The 24446-nt window shown below is 43.3% G+C and overlaps 1 protein-coding gene across 3 annotated transcripts in view; it reads left to right on the forward strand.

Moving 5' to 3' along the window:
- The window catches only part of ANO6 (anoctamin 6), a 261187-nt gene that overhangs the window by 104960 nt on the left and 131781 nt on the right, over nucleotides 1-24446 (forward strand). For 2 of the 3 annotated variants that reach the window (XM_030216966.1, XM_030216967.1), the window contains 3 exons: nucleotides 341-478; nucleotides 15514-15579; nucleotides 20111-20389. In XM_030216966.1, the coding sequence (XP_030072826.1) occupies nucleotides 341-478; nucleotides 15514-15579; nucleotides 20111-20389 (483 nt within the window). The remainder of the gene's footprint in view (nucleotides 1-340; nucleotides 479-15513; nucleotides 15580-20110; nucleotides 20390-24446) is intronic. The other variant, XM_030216968.1, reaches the window with a different exon arrangement.

Below are 24446 nucleotides of genomic sequence, written 5' to 3' on the forward strand. Positions count from 1 at the left end.
GTTCTGTGGGTTGGTGGCATTACTGTTACTCTAGGTTTTCCAGTGAGTTCTGCTTCTATATGTTTTTGCAAAACTAGACTGTAACAATGCATTTGCCTCATCACTCATGTCCATAACATGACACAGTGCAATACAGGACACTCATGTGTGACTCTCTGATGTGTGTTGAAGAGGGAGTGAAGAAAATCGACTGTACTGCAGCAATGCTTGGAGCCAGAACTGCACCAAACCACAAGGGAACCTAGGGCATACGTAACACATGCTAGGGAAGGGGTGGTCTGAATAAAGGCTAAAAAGTGCATAACCTGGAATGAAAAGAAACTGTTTTCCTTTCCCACAGGTGGAGTTTGATGCAAATTCAGACTCATTGTTTTTTAATGATGGTAAAAGAAGAATCGACTATGTTCTGGTGTATGAAGATGAACATATGAAGGTCCAGATTAAAAACACTAAAAGTGCCCTGATTGAAAAGCAGCTGGTAAGTTGTCCCACCTCTGTTCTTTTTATACAGAACATAGAGTCCATGAAAGGGGTCATTTTGTAAAGCTTTTTTTTCGAGGGTATAGCCTGTTTTACACATGGAATAGGTTTCTTATAACATTAAACAATATATGTGCATAAAAAGCAGGTGCATGTTGAGAAGGTATATTTGGGGTTTTCAGGAGGTGTCAAAACAATCCCTAGAGCATAGGAAGCAGTTCCCCTCTTCACAGAAGGAGGTATTTGTCCTTATAAATGTGTTATTCAGTTTGATTTATTTAGCTTTCCCATCTGAGGTAGGAAAGTGGTTGGGAGGGCATATCCAGACTCTGGTGGATGTGGTGGAATTTGGAAATTTAGATGGGGGATTGTTGTTTGCTTAATTTTTTTTTTCTTTTCTTTCCTCATGTATCCCTCATGCTGGGTTTTTGAACCATCCCTGTTTGGGGACTATCAAGCATAGTAATTAAATTATCAAGTTACATTAGGGCAATAACATGAGCTATATTGCGGTATATGGTGTAAGTGAAGTAACTGTGGGTAAATAGCAAAGCATTCAAATGCATGAAAAAACATCTTATTACTATGTAAAAGCCATATTGCAAACCACCTTATAGCTGGAAAATTAAAACCAGCAAATAATTGGGGTTATTTTACTATCCTGAAAATATCAGGCCTCAAAGCTGTGGCCCAGTGCTCCCAAGCCACATCTTAAAGGGGCCATAGATGCTGTCAAGCACCCAATGATCACCCAAACCTCCCTCCAATCCAAATTCTCACTCCCTGATGATCACCACAACCCCATAATCAAGATCTCCAACCACTGATCCAGATTCCCATCCCCTCTGATCTCACTCTTCTCCCTCCCCCCCCAGGCCTACCAGTACAAATCACTGGTGGTCCAGTGGAACCAGGGCAGGAGCAGTCCCCACTCTCTTCTGCCCCCACTGGCACCTTCCTCCAAAATAGCATTGGCATCCATTATGGTTATCCTATATTACTACTGTTAGGAGTCCAGTTTCTATATTACAGGAATCTAGTGCTCTCATGTTTCCATTGTTTAAAAATTATTTGCCATGCTTAAGTTGGAACCCTGGTATGCTGGAAATCTATGGTTAATTCTATAGTTAATTCTATCCAGACAGGGCCAGACCACTGCATTAATGACCTGATGATTCAGGACACAAAGATGGGCATAATCGAAAGGGGCGCCCAAGTTTTCCTGAGGACGTCCTCGCAGGATGTCCCGGTGAAGGGGCAGGGAAACTCGTATTAGCGAAACAAGATGGGCGTCCATCTTTCGTTTCGATAATACGGTCAGGGATGCCCAAATCTTGACATGTAGGTCGCCCCTAGAGATGGTCGTTTCTGATTTTCGGAGATAATAGAAACTAAGGATGCCCATCTCAGAAACGACCAAATGCAAGCCCTTTGGTCGTGAGAGGAGCCAGCATTCGTAGTGCACTGGTCGTCCTGACATGCCCGGACACCAGCCGGGCACCCTAGGGGGCACTGCAGTGGACTTCAGAAATTGCTCCCAGGTGCATAGCTCCCTTACCTTCTGTTCTGAGCCCCCCAAAACCCACTACCCACAACTGTACACCACTACCATAGCCCATATGAGTGAAGGGGGGCACCTAGATGTGGGTACAGTAGGTTTCTGGAGGGTTTTGAAGGGCTCACATTTACCACCACAAGTGTAATCGGTGGGGGGGGATGGGTCTGGGTCCGCCTGCCTGAAGTGCACTGCACCCACTAAAACTGCTCCAGGGACCTGAATACTGCTGCCATGGAGCTGGGCATGACATTTGTGGCTGGCATAGAGGCTGGCAAAAAATATTTAAAAACATTTTTTTGAGGGTGGGAGGGGGTTAGTGACCACTGGGGGAGTAAGTGGAGGTCATCCCCAATTCCCTCCGGTGGTCATCTGGTCAGTTTGGGCACCTTTTTGTGGCTTGGTCGTAAAAAAAAAAGGACCAAGTAAAGTCGTCCAAGTGTTCGTCAGGGACTCCCTTTTTTTCCATTATAGGTTGAGGACGCCCATGTGTTAGGCACGCCTTCGCTACGCCTCCGACACGCCCCCAGGAACTTTGGTTGTCCCCGCGACAGAAAGCAGTTGAGGACGCCCAAAATCGGCTTTCCATGATACCGATTTGGACGACCCTGTGAGAAGGACGCCCATCTTGCGATTTGTGTCGAAAGATGGGCGACCTTCTCTTTCGAGGGCCTGTAAGGGGCCCTTTTACTAAGCTGTGGTAAAAGGGGGCCTGTGCTAGAATCAGCACATGTTTTTGACATGTGCTGAGGTCCCCTTTTGCTGCAGAGGGTAAAAGGCCATTTTTGTTTAAAGAAATGGCCATGTGGTTAAGTAAACCACTTGCTGTGCTGTCATTTCGGAGGAAGAACTTACTGCCGCCCATTGAGATGGTGGTAAGGGCTCCCATTCTAACCCACTGGAAATGGCATGCGGTGGGGGTGGGAATTACCAACGGGCTCCTGCTGTAACCCGGCGGTAGTTCTGGATTGGCATGCGACATGCCCGTTGCTGCGTGCCCTTTAGTAAAAGGGCCCCTAAAAGAGAAAATGTGGACTAGCACGGCTACCACACCACTTTACTCAAGAACTAACCAAGAATGTACTATATTCAAAATGAAAATGATCATGCATTTGAAATTAAAGATAGTGGATTTTAACAAGGACATGGGTTTCATTGCTGATTACCAAGTGCAATCTCCTGTCTCTGTCACATCTTGTCACCGCTCTGCTAATTTATCAGCCCTTTATCTCCTTCACCCTATCTTTGACTTTACACAGTTGTAATGCCACCTCTGGTTTGTTTGTGTGTTCAGGCAGTGTCATCATTTGCATTAACTTAATTTGCTTTGACCTGGAGAAGTGCATATAGATTTCAAAAACTAGTCAGAAATAGATTGTTGGCATAGTAGACTGGCATCTTTTACAGGTTTTTTTTGTTGGCTGCTATTCCTAGCTAATCAAAGATTTATAATGATATTTTGATTAAGCAATAATTAGAGGGAATATTTTGATTTAATCTTGAGCCTCAATTGTGCTTTCAAAATGAATTTATTTATGTAACCCCTTTGGACTTCTAATGTTGACATTTTGGTATATGCATGATCTGAGCACTTGCAGCTTTCTTGCCAGAAAATAGAGGGTAAATTGGCAGTCCCGGATAGTACATTCTGTTATAGGGATGAAAAAAACCATCTCAGCAGCGAGAGCTCTAACATTAGTTTAAATAAACGTTTAAGGGCCTCTTTTACAAAGCCACACTGGCAATTCCTGTGCGATAAATAAGAGGAAACCCATTCAATTCCTATGGGCTTCCTCTAATTTGCCACGCAGGAATCGCTAGCGTGGCTTTGTAAAAGAAGCCCTAAATGATTTACATGGCTGTGCTAAAGAAATATAAGCAAATTCATCTTTGGAGACTAACATGATTACTTTTTTGCATATGTTGCCAGATGCACTGTTCTGAATAGATTAATAGTGTGGTTAATAAACAATGCCATGCATAAGACCAAGGTTCAAATTCTAGATCAGAGCCTCCATATCCCGGGTCAGGTAGGGTTGAAGATGCCACAGAGCCAGCATTTACAGCCTCTGAGGAAAAAGGCAGTCATAATCCTCACACATAGGTGACATCTTGTCACTGAGCTAATAAATAGAAATCAAGCAAAACGTAGAAAAGAAAATAAGATGATGCCTTTTTTATTACACTAACTTTATACATTTTTGATTAGCTTTCAAATGTAAACCTTCTTCTTCAGATCAGAAATAAGTAAATGCTTATTTTGTTTTATTTATTTATTTATTGCATTTGTATCCCACATTTTCCCACCTATTTGCAGGCTCAATGTGGCTTACAATTTCCGTCATGACTTATGCCATGTCAGAGTACAGATACAATTGGTAATATATATTTCTGTTTATTACCTTTAAAAGTGGACTAACACAGCTACCACACCACTTTACTCATTGAACTGGAAGCCCAAAATAACAGAAGGAAGCTGTTAAGTCAGAAACATGTATTGCATCTGTAAAGATACTGCAAACTGTTTCAAGACTGAAGAAAGCTGATTATCAAGAGTTAACATATTTCCAAGCTGATTCATACACCTTCCTGGCTATTTTGCTCCAGGATTTTAATAGCTATTCTGAGGAAGACATTTTATTCATCCATTTGGGTTCAGAGACTCGTTGGAAAACTGACCAACCAAGACTTGAATTGATAGTACTGTACCAATTTATTCAGTGCAGCTTCTCAAGTCAAGTAAGATATTGTGCCCTTAGGATTTGCCAGCTGCTCACAGCTGGCCAGGACTAACCAGAAGAATTCAACTTGTTTCATATTTAGAACAGTTAAGCATTTCTAGGTTTAGGTGGTGTGTGAGTGGTGTATTTATGTACCATGGGTGCGGGTTTACATCCATGAGGAAGGTATAAGGATGTATTTGGGCTATTAGGGATGTGGGGTGTATGCAATGTGTAAAGGATACAAGATGTATGCAGTGGAGTGCTGGGAGAGAGTATTGGGGTATCTGTGGGTACTGTGACAGCAGAGGGAGTTTAAATATGCATTTTTAGGATGGAAGAGTGTGTGTGTGTGTGTGTGTGTGTGTGTGTGTGTGTGTGTGTGTGTTTGTTTTATGGCCATCCCCGTCCTTGTGCTTAGCCACTTTTCATACAGCAGCTGGCCAACAGGAACTGCTTAGAAAATATTAAGACATATAAAGAAAATTTAGAGAGCTGTAATATCTGATCAAGCCTTAGACAATAGCTCAGCTGGCAAGAAAGCCCAGACTAACCATATTTGCAATGACAAATGTTTGCATTTGCTCAGTTGTGTCTGGGCCAGTGGGGAAAAAAGTCCAGAGATTTGATCTTTCCATTGTACTGCAGTACTTTTTAAATCAAGTTTTCAGTTTTTCACTGACAGTTAAGAATTTGTGCAGTGACTTTGTCTTCCATGTGTCTCCTGATAAGCCATAATGTAAATTTTCACCTTGTTGTCAAACCTTTTACAATATGAATTAGTCAGCTGAGGGTACCGAGGGTCCTGCTGTGTCTTGCTTGGAGCTTAGCTGTAGTACTACATGCCATTATGTTCTTCCGTTCTGAGCACTTGACAGCTTGTTTTTTCTTTATTGCCCTCACTAAACATCTGTCAGAAGGACAGAGAAACTCAGGTTATATACACTGTCTTTTACATCCTTGTACATCTTTCATATTATGCTATCTAATAAAATAAAATTCAAAATGCATAAAAGTAAGAGCTTGTTTCACTGACCTTCAGAGCATATATGTGGAGGAGTGGCCTAATGGTTAGAACACTGATCTTAACATCCAGAGGTGGCCAGTTCAAATCCCACTGCTGCTCCTTGTGATCTTGGGCAAGTCACTTAAACACTCCATTGCCTCTGGTACAAGCTAAGATTGTTAGCTCTCCAGGGGTAGGGAAATATCCAGTATACCTGAATGTAGCTCATCTTGAGCTACTAATGAAAAGGTGTGAGCAAATCTAAAAAACGTGAAAGAAAAATTATAAAAATATTCAAAACATAATTTGATGCAGTGCTAAAAAGTGGCCTTAGTGGGAAATGTTAAGGCCAGTTTAGCACAGCAGTAAAATGGGCAATTTCCAAATTTTTACAATAATGTCCACATGCTAACGTTGCCATTAGCATGTGGCCATTTAAAAAGATTAGCATGTGAGCCCTTACTTCCACCAATTTTATAGGCATTAAGGGCTCACATACTAATCAGTTAATGCATGGAAATGTAGCTGCGCTGATTACTGCAAAAATGATGACTCTCTGCCCCCAGACCTGTCCCCTCCATGATAAAAATAAGATTAATTTTTCAGCGTGTGATGTGTGCATGCTAACCCAAGTTACAGCAGGCTGCCTGAGTGCTCAGTTCTTTTAAACTGTAGCAAGCACACACTAGTGCTTACCGCAGCTTAGTAAAAGGGTCCCTAAGAAACCAAAAAATCTTGATTGCATATCACAGCAAATACAAATTAGCTCACTTTCCAAAAATTGCTTTAACAAAGCCCATAATGAATTAATTAATAAAAGTTATACCCCACCCACTGAGTCCAATCTCAGTAGTTTAACTGATTTAAATAATCGTGAATGGAGAACTGAGTTATTTTGTTTTGTTTTTTTGTCTGTGTGTATGAAGTGAATTTGAGCTGCAGAATTCCAGGATAGTTATATAAGGCACCAACTGCAGAAAGGGTATGGGAACATTTCAGTGGGATAGATATTTTAAAAAATTTTAGCAGGGAGGAGAGCGGGCTGCACTATCAGTTCTGTGCCTTGCTGTTTTGTCCTGCGATGGCACAGTGGACCTTCTCCAAGGTTATGGTAGTCATTGCTGCCTGTCTCAGGAAGGACAGCATCCGGGTTCATCTGTATCTGGATAATTGGCTGATTTGGGAAGAGAGTGCGCAGACCATGGGCAAGATGGTTGGACTTCTTCGATCATTGAAATGGGTGGTCAGTCTCACCAAGAACCAGTTGAGCTCCTCTTAGACCCTTGAGTGGGGAAGGTGTTCCTTCCAGAGACCTGCAGATGGAAGCTGCATTCGCAGGTGACCAGTCTTCTCCAGCTTCCGGCCCCTCAGGCATGGGACTACAAGCAGGTCTTGGGATCTATGGCATCCACCTTTGAAGTTCTCCCGTGGGTTTGGGCACATATGAGACCTCTACAGCTTTCGCTGTGCAGCCATTGGTCTCTGCTGGACAACTATCATCTTTGCCTTCGCTGGACAGCGGAGGCCAAGTTCAGTGTGCGCTAGTAGCTTCTACTGTACAACCTGGAGAGGGGGGCATCACTGGATTGGGTGGTGGTGGTGATGACGTATGCCAGCCTCATGGGTTGGGGAGCCCATTGTTTGACCAGAACATCACAGGACCTCTAGTCTCGGGTGGAGGCCTTGTGGTCCATCAACTCCTTGGGGTTGAGATCAGTGCAGAAGGCCTTGGAAGCCTTTCTCAAAATTTTGCAGGCCAAGACAGTATGTGTGCTGTCCCGACAATGCAGCAGCAGTGGCATATATCAACAGGCAGGGTGGCGTAAAGCATGCACTCTGGCTTGGGAGTCCACTAACCTCTGTCAGTGGGCGAACTCTCCTGGGAGGCTTTCAATTTGATTACCAGCCAGTAGGAAGTGCCTAGTATAGATCTCATGGTGACAAGAAGCAACGCCAAAGTGCCCAGGTTTTTCAGCAGAATGAAAGACATAGCTGCGCCATGGCAGATGATTGGCAGCACCATGGGGCGCATCATATGTCATCCGGGTTTGGTGATTCTGATGGTGCCGAACAGGCCCTGGCAGCTGTCATATGTGGACTTGGTCTGGCTACAGATCGCCTGTCTCCTTCAGTTAGTGGACAAGAGGGGACTCCTGTTTCAGGAGTCTGTTCTTATAGAGGATCCCTCCCTATTTGATCTTATGGCCTGGCTCTTGAGAGGTCAAGGCTGCAGAAAAAAGCCTATGCCGAGACCATAATTACGACACCGCTCCAGGCACAGAAGAGGTCTACTTTCATAGCATATTGACGGGTGTAGAGAACCTTTGAGTCCTGGTGTTCGAACAAGGCTGTGGTGCTACCTGCAGCCTCTTTGACTCATATTTTGTCCTTCTTGCAGGACGGTCTGGAGCGGGGCTTATTTTTGAGTTCCCTGGAAGTTCAGGTGGTGGTGTTGGCATGTTTTAGAGGCCATATTCACTGGACTTCCTTGGCGGTGCATCCGGATGCTGTGCATTTTCTTTGGGGAGTTAACCATCTGCATCAGTCTTGATGGCCAATTTACCCTGAATGGCAGCTGAGCATAGTGTTGTGACCCTTGCAGAGTGTGCCCTTCAAACCTTTGGATAGACTTTCCCTGTCCAAAAATGACTTTGAAGACAGTTGTTCTGATAGCCATGGCATTGGCCTGGCAAGTGGCTGAGTTGCAGATGCTTCCGTGTCATGAAACGTTCCTTCACTTCACAGAGGTGGGGGTTCTGATTTGGATGGTGCCTTCTTTTTTTCCCAAGGTGGTCATGAGTTTCCATTTGAATCAGCTGATTTACCTCCCCTCTTTCTGCCGGATGACTTTCGTGCCCTTCGTGTTTGGACGTTCAGCAGATTCTGGTCCACTATCTGGAGGTCACTAATGACTTCCACAAGTCTGATCATATTTTCATGCTTCTCACCAGCCAGAAGAAGGGAGAATGCGCCTCTAAAGCCACTATAGCGAGCTGGCTTAAAGAGGCCATCTCGTTGGCTTACATTTTGGCAGGGAAGTCTCCGCCTCTCCAGATGAGGGTGCACTCAACCAGGGCTTAGGCTGCGTCCTTTGCTGAGGCGTAGGCTGTATCTATTGATAAAATCTGTCTATCCACTATGTGGGCCTCAGTTCATACTTTTCTCACGCACCACAGGTTAGACATCATGGATCAACAAGATGTGGCTTTGGGGGCATTGGCTTTGGCTGCAGGGATTGTCCAGTCCCACCCTACTTGAGGACTGCTTTTGTACATCCCACAAGACTCTGGATTGATCTTTGGGATGCTGTGGAAGGAAAAATTCATTCTTACCTGATCATTTTCTTTCCATTAGTCCCAACAGATCACCCAGAGGCCCGCCCTGTATCTCAGTGTACTATCTACTATTACTACTTATCATTTCTATAGCACTACTAAACATACACAGAGCTGTACACTAAATATGTAAGAGACATTCCCTGCTTGACAGAGCTTACGATCTAATCAAGACATACAAACAGGACAAATAAGGAATAAGGGAATTACTTACAGACATGTGTAATTAACAGGTATAGGAGTTAGGAGTTAAAAGCAGCCTTAAAAAGAGTGTTTTTAGCCTACATTTCAATACAGCCAGAGATGGAGCTTGACATACTGTTTAAGGAAGTCTATTCATACGGTGTAGCAAGATAAAAGAAAAAGAGTCTGGAGTTGGCAGTGGAGAAGAAGGGTACAGATAAGAATGATTTACCCAATGAGTGAAGTTCCCGGGGAGGAGTGTAGGGTGAAATAAGAGTGGTGAGGTAGTGAGGAGCTACAGAGTGAATGCACTTGTAAGTCAATAAGAAGAGTTTGAACTGTATGAAGAAATAGATAGGGAGCCAATGAAGTGGCTTGAGGAGAGGGATAATATGAGCATAGTGACACTGGCGGAATATAAGTTGTGCAGCAGAATTTTGAATGGATTGAAGGGGAGATACATGTTTTGGTGGAAGCCCTTTGAGAAGCAAGTTGCAGTAGTCAAAGCATGAGGTGATAAGAGTATAGATAAATGTTTTGTTAGTGTGCTCTAAAAGGAAGGGTCGAATTTTATTGATATTGCAGAGAAAGAAACAACAGGTTTTAGCAATCTATTGGATATGTGCAGAGAAAGGGAGAGAGGAGTCAAAGATAACCCCAAGGTTATGAGCTGATGAGATAGGGGAGGATGAGAGTGTTATCCACAGAGATAGAGAATGGGGGAAGAGGAGAGGTGGGTTTAGGGAGAAAGATAAGAATCTCAGTCTTGGCCATGTTTAGTTTCACATGGCAGTGAGACATCCAGGCGACAATGTCAGACAGGCAGGCTGAGATTTGGGCCTGGATTCCTGCTGAAATTTCTGGTGTGGGAGGTAGATCTGGGAGTCATTAGCATAAAGGTGATACTAAAAACCACCTTTTCAAAGCACCAAGATCAAAGCACCAAGGGAATAAGTACAGATGGAGAAAAGAAGAAGACAAAGCCCTGAGGTACCCCAACTGATAGTGGGATAGAAGTGGAGGAGGATCCACCAGAGCATACACTAAGAAAGTAAAAGGTGGCAGGGGATGAAGGAGGGTAGATGGGATGGACTGGGGGAGGGAGAGGAGGAGGTGACTTGGTTGAGAACTCAAGGTTAATCTTGTGAAACTTGTCATGGAAGTACTCAGCCATAGTATGTGGACAAAGTGAAGTGGGGGGGGGGGGGGGGTTGGAGGTGAAGGCACTTTGAGGAGAGAGTTCAGTGTGGCAAGGAGACATTGAGAGTTTGAGCCAAGAGAGTTTGGGTGTAGTAGTCTTGTTTGGCAAGTGAAAAAGCAGAATGGAAGGTGGTCAGCAAGAATTTGAAATATATGAAGGCAGCATGGGCACAGGATTTTAGCCAAAGGCATTCAGCAGATCAGGCAGCGGATTCTAGAGATCAGCCAAGGCTGGGATTTGGTACAACTTACAGAAAGGGGAATGGGAGGAACAAGAGTATCCAGAGCAGAGGAGAGAATATAGGAAGAGACAGTCTCATTGAAAGACTTGGATAACATGGTGGTTGAAAAGAGGGATGAAACACTGGTGGAGAGAGTGCATGTGTCAATTCAATAGCCTGAAGATTTTTAAATGTATAGTGGAGATTGGACAGGAATTGGGGAGAGGAGGGTGTTTAAGTGTGAAAGTTATCAGATGATGGCCTGAGAGGGAAAAACTGAGGTGCAGAAATTGGGGAGTTAGCAGTTGTAGAAGAAGACAAGATCAAGACAGTGGCCATTCTGGTGAGTAGGAGCAGTGGCGTTCCTGGGGGGGGGCTGGCACCCGGGGCAGATCGCCGATGCGCCCCGCCCCCCGGGTGCAGCACCCCCCCCCGATGCAGCGCGGACCCCCCCCCTCCCGGCGAAAGGACACCCCGTGAAGGAACCTCCCCCCCGCCGGGTGCACGCCACTGGGGGGGGGGGGGTGCCGCCAGCGCCTGTCCTCCGTTGTTCCATGCTTCTTCTCTGCCCAGGAACAGGAAGTAACCTGTTCGGGGGCAGAGAAGAAGCATGGAACAACGGAGGCCAGGCGCACGCGGCACCCCCCAGCCTTTTCCCTTAGCCTGTTTTCCCCTTTGTTTGCAGAGTCTGTCTCCTGATTCTGGTGAGCAGTGCTCCTTATCTGATCTGTGTATGTTTAGGCAACTTTCTCCGTTTGCTTACTCTTTCCTTTACCCTTGAGTGCTGTGTGGCACAGCCTTGTATATCTCTATAAGCAGTTCCCTTTATCCTTGTGTGTGTGTTGTGGGGCCAGCCTTGTGCATTCTTGTCTGTGGATTCCCTTTACCCTTGTGTATTCTTATAGGTGGTTTCCCTTTACCTTTGTGTGCTGTATGGTACAACCTAGAGTGTTCCCTTGAGGGGCTTCCATTATCCATGACTGCCCTGTGGCAGAGCCTTGTGTATTCCTATTGAAACTTCTGTCTGTCACCCTTTCCCTTGTGTCTCTAGCTAGCGCTGTGTGTGTTGCTTGTGCTCCAGTCCCTTTGGGGACCCCTCGTTGTTCTTTCTCCCTTCCCAGTGTATGACTCGGTTCCTGTTCGGCCATGAGGCCTGCACACTTGCACTCTGTACGAGTGGGTTCCCGATAGGCCGTGAGGCCCACCTGAATGCTCTATCTCCCATTTTCTGGTGGTGCTAGTTGTTTGTCCTCTGTGTGCGGGGCTTGGTGGCTGGGGTTTTGTGTAGTGCCTGTTTGGTCTACTCTAGGCCTTGGCCAAGATCCTATGCTAGGCCTCGGCCTGGGCTCAAGGGCTCAGGACCAGATTAACATTCAGTAAGAGAAAATTGGTTGGCTCTTTTGCATCTAACTGCCCAAGCAGAGAGTCAGTTGCAGCTTTATCTGATAAGCTGTGGATAATTATCCAGACAAAATTAACCAGGTAACTCTTCCACTCAGCGATGATCAAGCAATACCAACTCAAGGATGATTCCTGGTAACCATATAGGCCCATATTCTATAAATGGCGCCAAGAATTCAGCACCAATAAAATTCAGCGCTGAATGCCGAATTCATCACTCAACTGGGTGCAAGAATTTACACCAACTGAAAAATGGTGTAAATCTTGGCATCCAAATTGGGTGCGGATCCCCACTGTTCTATAACACTGAAAACAATTTTTGTGAATGCCCTGACCCGCCCATGCCCCTCCCATGGCACACCCCCTTTTGAGTTGCATGTGATCCAGTACAGGCGCCCATTGTTACAGAATAGCATTTAGCCAGATCTGTGCCCAGATCATAATTAGTGCCGAATAAGACCTTGTTAGCTCCAATAATTAAATCATTGGAGCCCATTAACTAATTGTTTTGGATGCCAATCTGGAATCTGCGCCCAGATTTGGGCAAACTTTATAGAATCCTGCATATACTGTATGTACATAAGTACATAAGTATTGCCATACTGGGAAAGACCAAAGGTCCATCGAGCCGAGCATCCTGTTTCCAACAGTGGCCAATCCAGGTCACAAATACCTGGCAAGATCCCAAAAATGTACAAAACATTTTATACTGCTTGTCCCAGAAATAGTGGATTTTCCCCAAGTCCATTTAATAACGGTCTATGGACTTTTCCTTTAGGAAGCCGTCCAACCCTTTTTTAAACTCCGCTAAGCCAACCGCCTTTACCACATTCTCTGGCAACGAATTCCAGAGTTTAATTACATGTTGAGTGAAGAAAATTTTTCTCCAATTCATTTTAAATTTACTACATTGTAGCTTCATCGCATGCCCCCTAGTCCTAGTATTTTTGGAAAGCGTGAACAGACGCTTCACATCTACCCGTTCAACTCCACTCATTATTTTATAGACCTCTATCATATCTCCCCTCAGCTGCCTTTTCTCCAAGCTGAAGAGCCCTAACCGCTTTAGCCTTTCCTCATAGGGAAGTCGTTCCATCCCCTTTATCATTTTCGTTGCCCTTCTCTGCACCTTTTCTAATTCCACTATATCTTTTTGAGACGCGGCGACCAGAATTGAACACAATATTCAAGGTGCAGTCGCACCATGGAGCGATACAAAGGCATTATAACATCCTCATGTTTGTTTTCCATTCCTTTCCTAATAATACCTAACATTCTATTTGCTTTCTTAGCCGCAGCAGCACACTGAGCAGAAGGTTTCAAAGTATCATCAACGACGACACCTAGATCCCTTTCTTGGTCCGTGACTCCTAATGTGGAACCTTGCATGACATAGCTATAATTCGGGTTCCTCTTTCCCACATGCATCACTTTGCACTTGCTCACATTAAACGTCATCTGCCATTTAGACGCCCAGTCTCCCAGTCTCGTAAGGTCCTCTTGTAATTTTTCACAATCCTCCCGCGATTTAACGACTTTGAATAACTTTGTGTCATCAGCAAATTTAATTACCTCCACTAGTTACTCCCATCTCTAGGTCATTTATAAATATGTTAAAAAGCAGCAGTCCCAGCACAGAGCCCTGGGGAACCCCATTAACTACCCTTCTCCATTGAGAATACTGTCCATTTAACCCTACTCTCTGTTTTCTATCTTTTAACCACAATAGAACACTACCTCCTATCCCATGACTCTCCAATTTCCTCTGGAGACTTTCATGAGGTACTTTGTCAAACGCCTTCTGAAAATCCAGATATACAATATCAACCGGCTCCCCTTTATCCACATGTTTGTTCCCCCCTTCAAAGAAATGTAGTAGATTGGTGAGGCAAGATTTCCCTTCACTAAATCCATGTTGACTTTGTCTCATTAATCCATGCTTTTGAATATGCTCTGTAATTTTGTTCTTAATAATAGTCTCTACCATTTTGCCCGGCACCGACATCAGACTCACCGGTCTATAATTTCCCAGATCTCCTCTGGAACCTTTTTTAAAAATCGGCGTTACATTGGTCACCCTCCAATCTTCCGGTACCACACTCGATTTTAAGGATAAATTACATATTTCTAACAATAGCTCCGCAAGCTCATTTTTCAGTTCTATCAGTACTCTGGGATGAATACCATCCGGTCCAGGAGATTTGCTACTTTTCAATTTGTCAAATTGCCCCATTACATCCTCTAGGTTTATAGAGATTTCATTCAGTTTCTCCGACTCGTCAGCTTCAAATACCATTTCCGGCACCGGTATCCCACCTAAATCTTCCTCAGTGAAGATTGAAGCAAAGTATTCATTTAATCTCTCCGCTACGGCTTTGTCTTCCCTGATCACCCCTTTTACTCCTCGGTCATCTAGCGGTCCAACTGATTCTTTTGCTGGCTTCCTGCGTTTAATATACCTAAAAAAGTTTTTACTATGTGTTTTTGCCTCCAGCGCAAGATTGACTTTCTTCATTGTGCTCTATTTGACTTTGAAGACTGATCATTAGAGTGGAGGGGTGGCCTAATGGTTAGTGTAGAAGGCTGCAAACCTGGAGAGCTGGGTTCAGTTTCCACTGCTGCCTGATGGTCAGCAGTGGGTTGAGATCCAGAGGAAACAGGTTCAGTCCCATGTGACCCTGGGCAAGTCACTTAACCATCCACTGCCCCAGGTACAACAGTAGTACCACATACTACTTAGATTGTGAGCCCACTAGGGACAGACCCAGTACCTGTAAAATGAACACTGTAAGCAACTTAGCTCTAAATAGTATATAAATACTTACATGAATGAACCATAGTCAATATGATTGAATCAATCAATCTTGCTTCTTGTCTCCCAATGCCTCTTTTGTCTTAATTTTGCTAAGCGTAATACTTTTCTCTAAGAAGAGTATTATGCTTAATATTAAGCTACCTTCAAGTGAAACTAAGGGCCTCTTTTACCAACTTTCGCTACTGATTCCCGGCGTGGCAAATGAGAGGAAGCCCATTCAATTCTATGGGCTTCCTCTCATTTGCCACACGTGAATTGGTAGCACAGCTTTGTGAAAGAAGCCCTAAGTGATAACCATCGCTCATCTATAAAACTGCATCTCAAATGCATATTAACATTGAAATAAAGGGTGCCTAGAAAATGTCCAAATTCTTATAAGTAAATATTAGTGCAGTGTTTATAGCAACATAGTCCTTAGAAAATGTTAAAGGTCCTGTGAAATACTGGTTTCCATGAAAAATTATAGTACATTTTTCATGTTTAAATTCCTGATTTCATCTTATGCTTTACCTGCCAAGTCTTTGACATATTAAAAGCAGCAGCTCTTAGAGTGATGTGCTTTAAAATTAAATGTTACGTTCAATTCCATTTTAACAGAGGAAGAGACAAGTGTTTGAATCAAACATCATCAGAAATGGCTTGCAATTAGAGGCAACAAGATCGGTAAGCAGTAACCTTTAATGTCATATTTGTGAAATAAAAAAATTCAGAGAAATGTATTGGGTCACTATTCCGATGCTGTGATCAGCATTTTTTTAAACACCAGCTGTAGAAGATATTTAGCACCACTATCTTAGCTGCAAGTGATGCTGAATATCCAAGTAAAGCCGCTATACAGATACAGCCGATGTTCAGACCGCAGGTAATGGCATCATTATGTTGTGGGGATACTTTGCAGCAGCGGGGATGAAGAGGCTTCTAAAGAACAAATGGAAAGATAAGTATTCCAAATACAGTCATAACCTGGAGGAGAATATCTTCCAGTCTGCCATAGTGTGTAACTGGCAGTATTCTATAATCTACACGTAAAATGTTGTATGCTAAGCTCAAAAATGGGAATGCAAGATTATAGAATTAAGGGTTCCCCCGGATTCTATATATGGCGACTAAAGTTGTGTGCACAAATCAGCACGTATTGCTGATTAGAGCACGCAACTTAATTAATGAGCCAATCAGTGCCAGTAATTGACTGCGAACATCCAATTATTGGCGTTAACTGGCCCTAATTGGAATTTATGCATGGATCGTATTCTATAATGATCTATTCTTAAATCCTAGGATGCGTGATTTTTAAGGGTGTATTTAGGGACATTTCGGGGGCATTCCTGTGAATTATGTGCATTCTTATAGAATACACCATATCCACACCTAATTTAGGTTCTGGCATTTATGCCTGCTTTCAGTTCCGATTTTTCAGCACAATTTACTGAATCTAGTCCTATACAGATAGTACTTCTGAATATTCACAAACCAGGGGAATCAATATCAATCACATAACTAATACAATAATGTGCATACAGTAGACATTTAAAATGAAAATTAAACACTTAATTAAGACCCTCAGAAATATAACACACCCTTGCAGCTTACCATTAATCTGGTAGCTAAAGAAGGTGAATGAGTTTTTTCATTCATCGGGTCTTTCATACTGCAAAACAAAGCCCTTAACCAATGTTCCCTTCACAAAAAGCAGTGTACAAGAACAAACTTGAATGAATACACACTGTAAAAAAGCACTAATATAGCATAAATCAATGTAGCGATAATCTTTTTTACACACACACACACGTAAAATATTAAAATGTAGCAATAGTCCTTCAAAATTAGTTCTTCACTACAGATCCAAATGAAAAAATTTGAAACATATACTTATCTTCAAGCTGCCAGGTAAGAGACATGCCCACCCAGCAGCTCCACAGTCACAGTGTTTGGAAAACCAAATGTTTCTTAATACTGCTTTACTGAGCTTTAAACAATCTTCACAGCCTCCCTGAACGTCCAACACCACAGGTTTCACAATCTGCTTCAGGGATTCGGGTACGCTGTGTGGCATCTTTGTTATCTTTTTCAGTTGCAACAGAGTTTTCCTTCATTTGAAAAAGGCTCACCTCCTGTACCTTAATGCCACAGAGGTATTTAAATGTCTCTGTCATATCCCCTCTCTCCCGCCTTTCTTCCAGAGTATACATATTGAGATCCTTAAGTCTGTCCACATATGATTTGTGACAGAGACCACTGACCAATTATGTAGCCGTCCTCTGGACAGACTCCATCCTGTTTATATTTTTTCCTATGTGCGGTCTCCAGAATTGCACACAGTATTCTAAATGGTGTCTCACCAGAGACTTATATAAGGGCATTATCACCTCTTTTTTTCCTGCTGGCCATTCCTCTCCCTATGCACCCAAGCATCCAGTTTGCCATGGCCAACTTTCCAGCATGAAGTTGGGTTAATCAACCTTATTTTTAAATTATTTTGATTGGATAATAAACTGGCTTTAGATGAAAGCATTCATATACAGATGGAAATTCTGAGTTTCTGATCTGAAATTCCTTCTTCTGTTTAGCTCGTAATACTGAATTTTAAAAATGTGGTTAAGGGATCCTTTTACAGAGCCGCGCTAGCGATTCTAGCCTGGCAAATGCAACAAAGCCCATATGAATTGAATGGGCTTTGTTACCCATTTGCTGCACCAGAATCACTAGTGTGGCTTTATAAAAGAAGCCATAAATGAAACTAGTAAATCTATAGGCACTTTTACTAAAGGATGTTAAGCCTAGCACGCATTTATCATGTGAAAAAAGCTTACTGCAAAACACAGAAAGCATTATGTGGTAATTTGCCAGTTTTAAATATTTTTGGGAGCAGGCATGGGGAACAGGTGGGGAAGTGTTATCCAGCTAATGTGTTAGCACATGCTAACTGCCTAATGCAGACTTTACATGGGAGCACATAGCGCTATCTAAATAGTTGGTGGTAGGTGCTTCTGCATTAAGGGGCCCTTTTTCTAAAGCTTAGCACGCTCTGGGCTCCTTTTATTAAGTGGCGGTAAGCCCAACGTGGGTTTACCACTCGTGATACCGCAAGTACTGCCGGGCTACCGCAGCAGCACAGCGGTACTTCCCATCCCTAGCACACCGTGTACCCAGCAGTAATCGGCACTGCTCAGTTACCGCACCTCAATGAGTGGCAGTAAGGGCTCCCCCCCCCACCAAAATGGCCACGCGGCAAGCGCTTTACTTGCCGCACAGCCATTTCCTGCAGAAAGGCAAGACTTCCCTTTTACCAGCTGCAGTAAAAGGGGGCCTCGGTGCGCGTGTAAATCACACGCCGATGCCAGTGCTGTCCCCCTTTTGCCACAGCTTGGTAAAAGGGGCCCTTTAAATACTAAGAAGCCCGTATGTATAAAATGGGCTTCTTAGAATTTAGAGCGCTCTAAGCTTTAGTAAAAGGGCCCCTAAATTTTTGCAGAACCTGTAAAAACAAATTTTAAGCCTTAAATACTAACATGTTAAATCTGGGCTTAGTTTACAGGAAACTCTTGCATTAAAATGCGTTCAGCCCAGATTTTAACGCATTTTAATAAAAGGGCCTCCTAATATTTTAGAAGCTATGATTCCTTATAATTCCTTTTTCTACATAATATAAGGAATCTTTTACTAATCCTAGGTAAAAAGTGGTTTGCAGTAGTTTAGGCACGTGTTTTTGGTGTGCACTGGGCTATTTTTTACTGCGGCTGGGTAAAAGGCTTTTTTAATAGGGGCAGTGCACTAAAATTAAAAGTATTGCATGGCTGTTTATTACCTGAGCCCTTACCACTACCCACTGACCTAACAATAAGGGTTCATGCATTGCATGCGCAGTACTGATAAAGCATGTGCCAGTGTGGCTGCGCTGACAATTACCGCTAGGAATGCCCCCTGTTTTCTACTGCAGGAAACAGCGCACACCAACTTTGAAATTATCACCAGGTGGGCGTGCTAACTGGGTGGTAGTGTCGATTTGGTGCACGCTACACGCCAGGAGGTAAGAGCAACGCACCCGGGGGGGTTGGAGGTGATGTGCCGGGGGGCGGGGAAAGGTGATGCACCGGTGGGGCGGTGTGCAGCGGCGATCCTCCCCTAGTGGCAGCTGACCAAGGAACACCACTGCACACACTGTAAAAGTCTGCCCAGCACTGGATTTGCTTCCCAATTACCAGTGTTGCCACTTAATCTCCCCTAAGCTTCTTTGGATCCATTCCTTCTAAACAGGATTCCTTTGTGTTTATCCCCATGCGTTTTTGAATTCCATTACCATTTTTATCACCACCTCCTCCCGGGAGAGGGCATTCCAGGTATCTACCACCCTTTCCTTGAAAAAATACTTCCTGACATTATTCTTGAGTCAGCCCCCCCCCCCCCCTTCAACCTCAATTCATGCCCTCCAGTTCTATCGCCTTCCTGTCACTTGAAAAGGTTTGTTTGCAGATTAATACCTTTCAAATATTTGAACGTCTGTATCATATCACCCCTGTTTCTCTCTTACCTACACAACTTATGTTAATCATTGACATGACATAATTTAGCATGTTTGGCACACCAAAGCAACTTTGCATTAGTATTCTATAACAGTGCACCCAAAAGCAGTTAAAGCATTGGCACTAAGCACGCCCCACTGTGGCTTCTACATCATGCCACCAATTTATAGAATTACCCCCATATAGTTTTAAGGTCTACCCAAACCCTTTCCAAATTTATTCCTTCAAAATATGTACATAAAGACACATACATGTACATGAATTGCCTTTTCTAAAATGTATTTACAGTACAGTCTCGGTTATCCAATCTTTGCTAATCTGACCATCTGGCATATCTGACAGACACACCCCCCCCCCCCCCCCCGAGTGAAATCATCATATTTATTTCTATTTTTAAAAAACCTTTGTTTTAGAAATTTTTGAAAATCAGGAACTCAATGCCGTTGTGTATATATTGTTTGAGGAGCTTATGCAGTGTTTTCCATATTATCAGACATTTTACTTATCTGACGAGTAGGGCCTGTTTACATCGGATAATCAAGACTTACCGTATATGCTAAAATGGCCATTCTTTACACATGTAGACCTTCTAATATCTCCTCCTTAATGTTTTGTGTGGTCTTTGTCATCCATGGGATTATTTCACATTGTTTATCACTCTTGTATTGCTGCAGGTCATGAATCCAAAGCTTGTCTTTGTGAAAGTGCACGCTCCTTGGGAGATCCTCTGCACATATGCCGAGATCATGCACATCAAACTGCCTCTGCAAGCTAACGACTTAAAGGAGAGCCCATCTGCTTTCAAGTGGTTCACCAAGCTTTTCACAGTTAGCGAGGATGTTATTAAACCAGAGCAAGACTTTTTCACGGCCCCCTTTAAAAAGGACCAGCTGGAACACTTTTATGTTGCACAACAAGATGAATTCTTTACTCCAGCAACTAGAAGCCGAATTGTAAGTCTACCGCAGGGATTCTTAACCAGTGGTGCCTAGAAGAGATCAAAAAGGGTATGGGAAGGGTCTTGAAATCTGAGGCAATTTATTGAAACACTCTAGACAGAGTGAAGGCATTTATTACTTCAGTTATTGGTGGCATACCTGTGTGCTATAATTTTAGCAACATGTTTGCAGTTAATGCTGTTAGCAGTTAACACTTAGTGACATATGGAGCTGTCAATGGTAACTAGTGGACGCATAGTTTAGGAAGGGGGTTGAAGATTTCATTTATCAGTTAAAGGGGAACAAAAAAAAAGGTTAAGAACCCCTGGTCTAGAGGGTGACAGCACCTCTCTGCCTTTTAAAATCTCAAACATTTCTACTTTGAGAAGCCTTCAGTACACATTTTTAACGTAATATTTGTCATGCTAGCAGTCTGTTGATGTGTGCAGTCAACTTAGAATTTGAGCCGCAATTCACATATTTATATTTATTGTTCACAAGTGAAACAGTAGTTCCTTAACAAATTATTGAAATTATAGGGCTCTAAAAATTCCAATTGCCTTGTCTCCTAAGATTTCATACCCCCATGATTTGATTTTTTTATTTTTTTGCATTTGACATTGCTAAATTGAGAGTACCTCTAGTCTGCACCACATAATTTGGTTCAACTTTGAGTCATACAGAAACTCTCATGCTACTTTCACAGTCTCACGAGACTTGGGATCATGAGACTTTCTGTGGAGTTCCTGCACTAAGCAGCTCAAAATGAAAGGCAAGTCACATGGTGCAGACTGAAGTGAGGCCCCTGTTTCAGCAATGGAATCAGCTGAAGCACTGGTAAGCAAGGAGATGAGTAGGGTATAAGTTCATCAGTCTTGCTAGTTAACTGTGGGGGCACGTAAGCTTGAGACTGTTGGTTAGGAGTGGAATTGAAAGATGGTGAGCTGAGACAGAGTTTCTCTGCTGACAGAAAAGGATGAAAAGGCAGGACTTGAGATGCAAAAATTGAAAGGAAGACTGGATGAGGAAGGTGGGAAATGAAAAGGGTCCCTTTTATTAAAGTGTGTAAAGCAGTTGACATATGGATCATTGTACACTGTTAGCACATGAGTGCACAGTATCTTACCATGCTGGCATGACAGTGTGTGCTAATTCGTACATTAACTGAATGCCGTGTTAGGGGGCAGGAACTGTGTGGGTTATGTGTAGAGAATGGATGCGGACTGTACAGTATTTCCATGCCCCAACTGCCACATATGCAATTAGCAGAGGTCCACTTAGTACCTTTCAGCACAGTTCTATAAAAAGGGCACCTCCTTCCCTTTATAAAATACTAGCATAATTGTGCTCAGACATATGCACGTACAGCAGTCATAGAGATGGTGTAAATGCTTATGCACCTGTCTGTGGCATCTAGGTACAACATACTATTCTTTAAGTTATGCATGCAAGTGTGAATCCCACCCACACTGCATACAGACTCTGTCCGTGTGTCCGCCTACCTGTAAAATACACGTTATGTAAGACGTTTGTATTTACAGGATAGTTCTTAGTTGGATTTTTGGCAGTTATGCGCATATGCTCACACATATGTGCTGGTATTGTAATCATTTATGTGTGTATCTGATGTGTAAATGTTAGCACCTTCTTTACAGACTTGCTCCATATGTACATTGTGACTCAGCAACTGTGTCAGGACCCCAGGGGTCACAGAGTTAGGAAGTAAGCAGCTGCTATGCCCAGTTAAAACCCAAAGGTCCAAAAGAAGAACAGAAACAAGAGGTAAAATAAATCCTTACCTGAGAAATGTGCCATTTGCTTCCAGCAAGAATCCTTTTGACCAAGCACAGGAGCCTTGGGGGAAGGGTAGCTGGAAACCAGATACGAGAGTGAGGCTCAGCAGGCAACCTGGGAAGGAAGCTACACTTGCTGGGAGATGTAGTGCAGAAGTCTGTTGCTTCCCAGGTGGGAAAGGCACTTAGGGGGTCTTTTACTAAGGTGCGCTCACATTTTTAGCATGTGCTAAAATTGGGCATGCGCTAAACGTTAGAGACGCCCATAGGAATGCCTAGGGAGACTGTACTTGGTAGCCTTGGTGGGGTTTGGAATAGCCCTGGTAGGTAAAAGGGGTTTAGAATATCCCTGGTGTGTAAAAGAGGGTGTGGAACTGCCATGGGTTGTGAATAGGGTGTGGAGCTGCCCTGGAATCAAAGAAAGGGGTTTGGAATTGCCCTTGGTTGTAAAATGAATTTGAGACCGGCCTTGGTTAGGAAAAGGGGAATGTATTTAAAGGGAAACTTGTGTGTTGTGTAAGGTATATCCTTCGAGCTTGTAACAAGGAGTAAAGGTTTAATTAACTTTTTATTTATAATTGTGCTAGGAAACAAAGAAATACTTTTGTTGCATTCTTACTCTCTGGAAGGTGCAGAGAGCAGCATTGCTTAATTGAATGAAAGTTGTGATATCCAGAATAAATTGTATTTTGTTTTTTCCAAACTTTGTGAAGCCTTGGTTATTTGCTAGGCAGATGCCTAGACCAGGGATGGTGGCTAATACCTAAGGGGTGAAAGTAGTATGCTGGATAGCTCAGCCCTAGTAGAAAGGAAGTCCCTCAGGGCCAGCCCTCTCCACTACAGAAAATTAGACTCCACTTAAGCAGTCCTTGGCACCACTGGAAAAGCTAAAACCATATCCACACTAGCTTGCAGTTACTAAATGTTGCAAAAATGTACTGCACTTTTATAAAAGGGTCCCATAGAAACATAAATAAAGCTCATGGACTCAATTCAATGAATGGCATCCAAATTTGGATTCCAAAAAAAAAAATCACTAAGCGCTATTCTATAAACAGCGCTCAAAATTAGGCATCATTTGTAGAACACCATTTAGCACCAGGATGAAGACCCAACTTTAAGCGTGAGTATGTATACCAACGGAACCCTGGTGTAAATCTCCATGCCTAAATTAGGCGCATATTCCTCAAATTCTTTAACACTGAGCGGAAATCCTGGAAACATCCCTGATCCACCCATGCCCCCTTTTCAGATTCATGCATAAAATTTATGCACAGATCCCAGCACTAAAAATGCGTACGTAAATTTCAATTACTGCCAATTAGTTCCAATAATATTGGTGCTAATTGGCTCCTTATGCAGTTAAATGGTGCATGTCCAAATTTACACATAAAAGATTTAGCGCCATATATAGAATTAGAGGGCGCGTATGTGGTGATAGATAAAGACTACCCCCCCCCCCCCCCCCCCACCACCACCACCACGACCGATATTTAAAAGCATTTAACTAGCCCATTACTGGCTATCTGTGAATTTTCAGCTAGCCATGACCCACTGAAAGTTAGCGGATAGCTGGTTGTATCATCCGATATAACCAGTTATCTGCTGATTTTCAGAGCATCACTGGCTAAGTTTGGCGGCCATATTTGGTTGCATAAATACTAGGCCTATCTATGGCAGGTTCAAACTTAACTGACCAGTACTGAATATCGGCTTGGCTGGTTTAGTTTGAACCGGCCAGAAATAAACCAGGTATTCAATGTCAGTCACCGGAAACGACCCAGCATTGAATATCCGGGCTCAGCACCAACCACTGGAGATAGCCAGGTTAACTCCTATGGTCGGAATACTGAGCCCTACATGGTCTATCCAGTCTGACCATCCATACCAACTACTAAACTCAATCCTTTCCTCTCCTTCAAAGGAGGTTCACAATCTATGTTTGTACCTGAGGCAATGGAGGGTTGAGTGACTTGTCCAACATCACAAGGAATAACAGTGGGATTCGAACCAGGCCCTCCTGGTTGTCAACCCACTGCTCTATTAGGCTACTCCTCCACTCAGACAGTTCATGTCCTCCTGTGGTCTCTTGGCTATCTCTTGTACTCATTCCACATGATCTTCTTCCTATATCAACGGGGGGGAGGGGGAATAAGAGAGAAGTAGCTGAGCGAGAACAAGGGGGATAATTGAGAAAAGGAGGCCTAGGAGGCAATGAGAAAGAAGAAGAAATTGGGAAACCAAAGATGCAATTGACTCTATACTATTGGCAGCATGCT

Source organism: Microcaecilia unicolor, chromosome 10, assembly GCF_901765095.1.
Source record: "Microcaecilia unicolor chromosome 10, aMicUni1.1, whole genome shotgun sequence".
NCBI classification, from domain to species: Eukaryota; Metazoa; Chordata; class Amphibia; order Gymnophiona; family Siphonopidae; genus Microcaecilia; species Microcaecilia unicolor.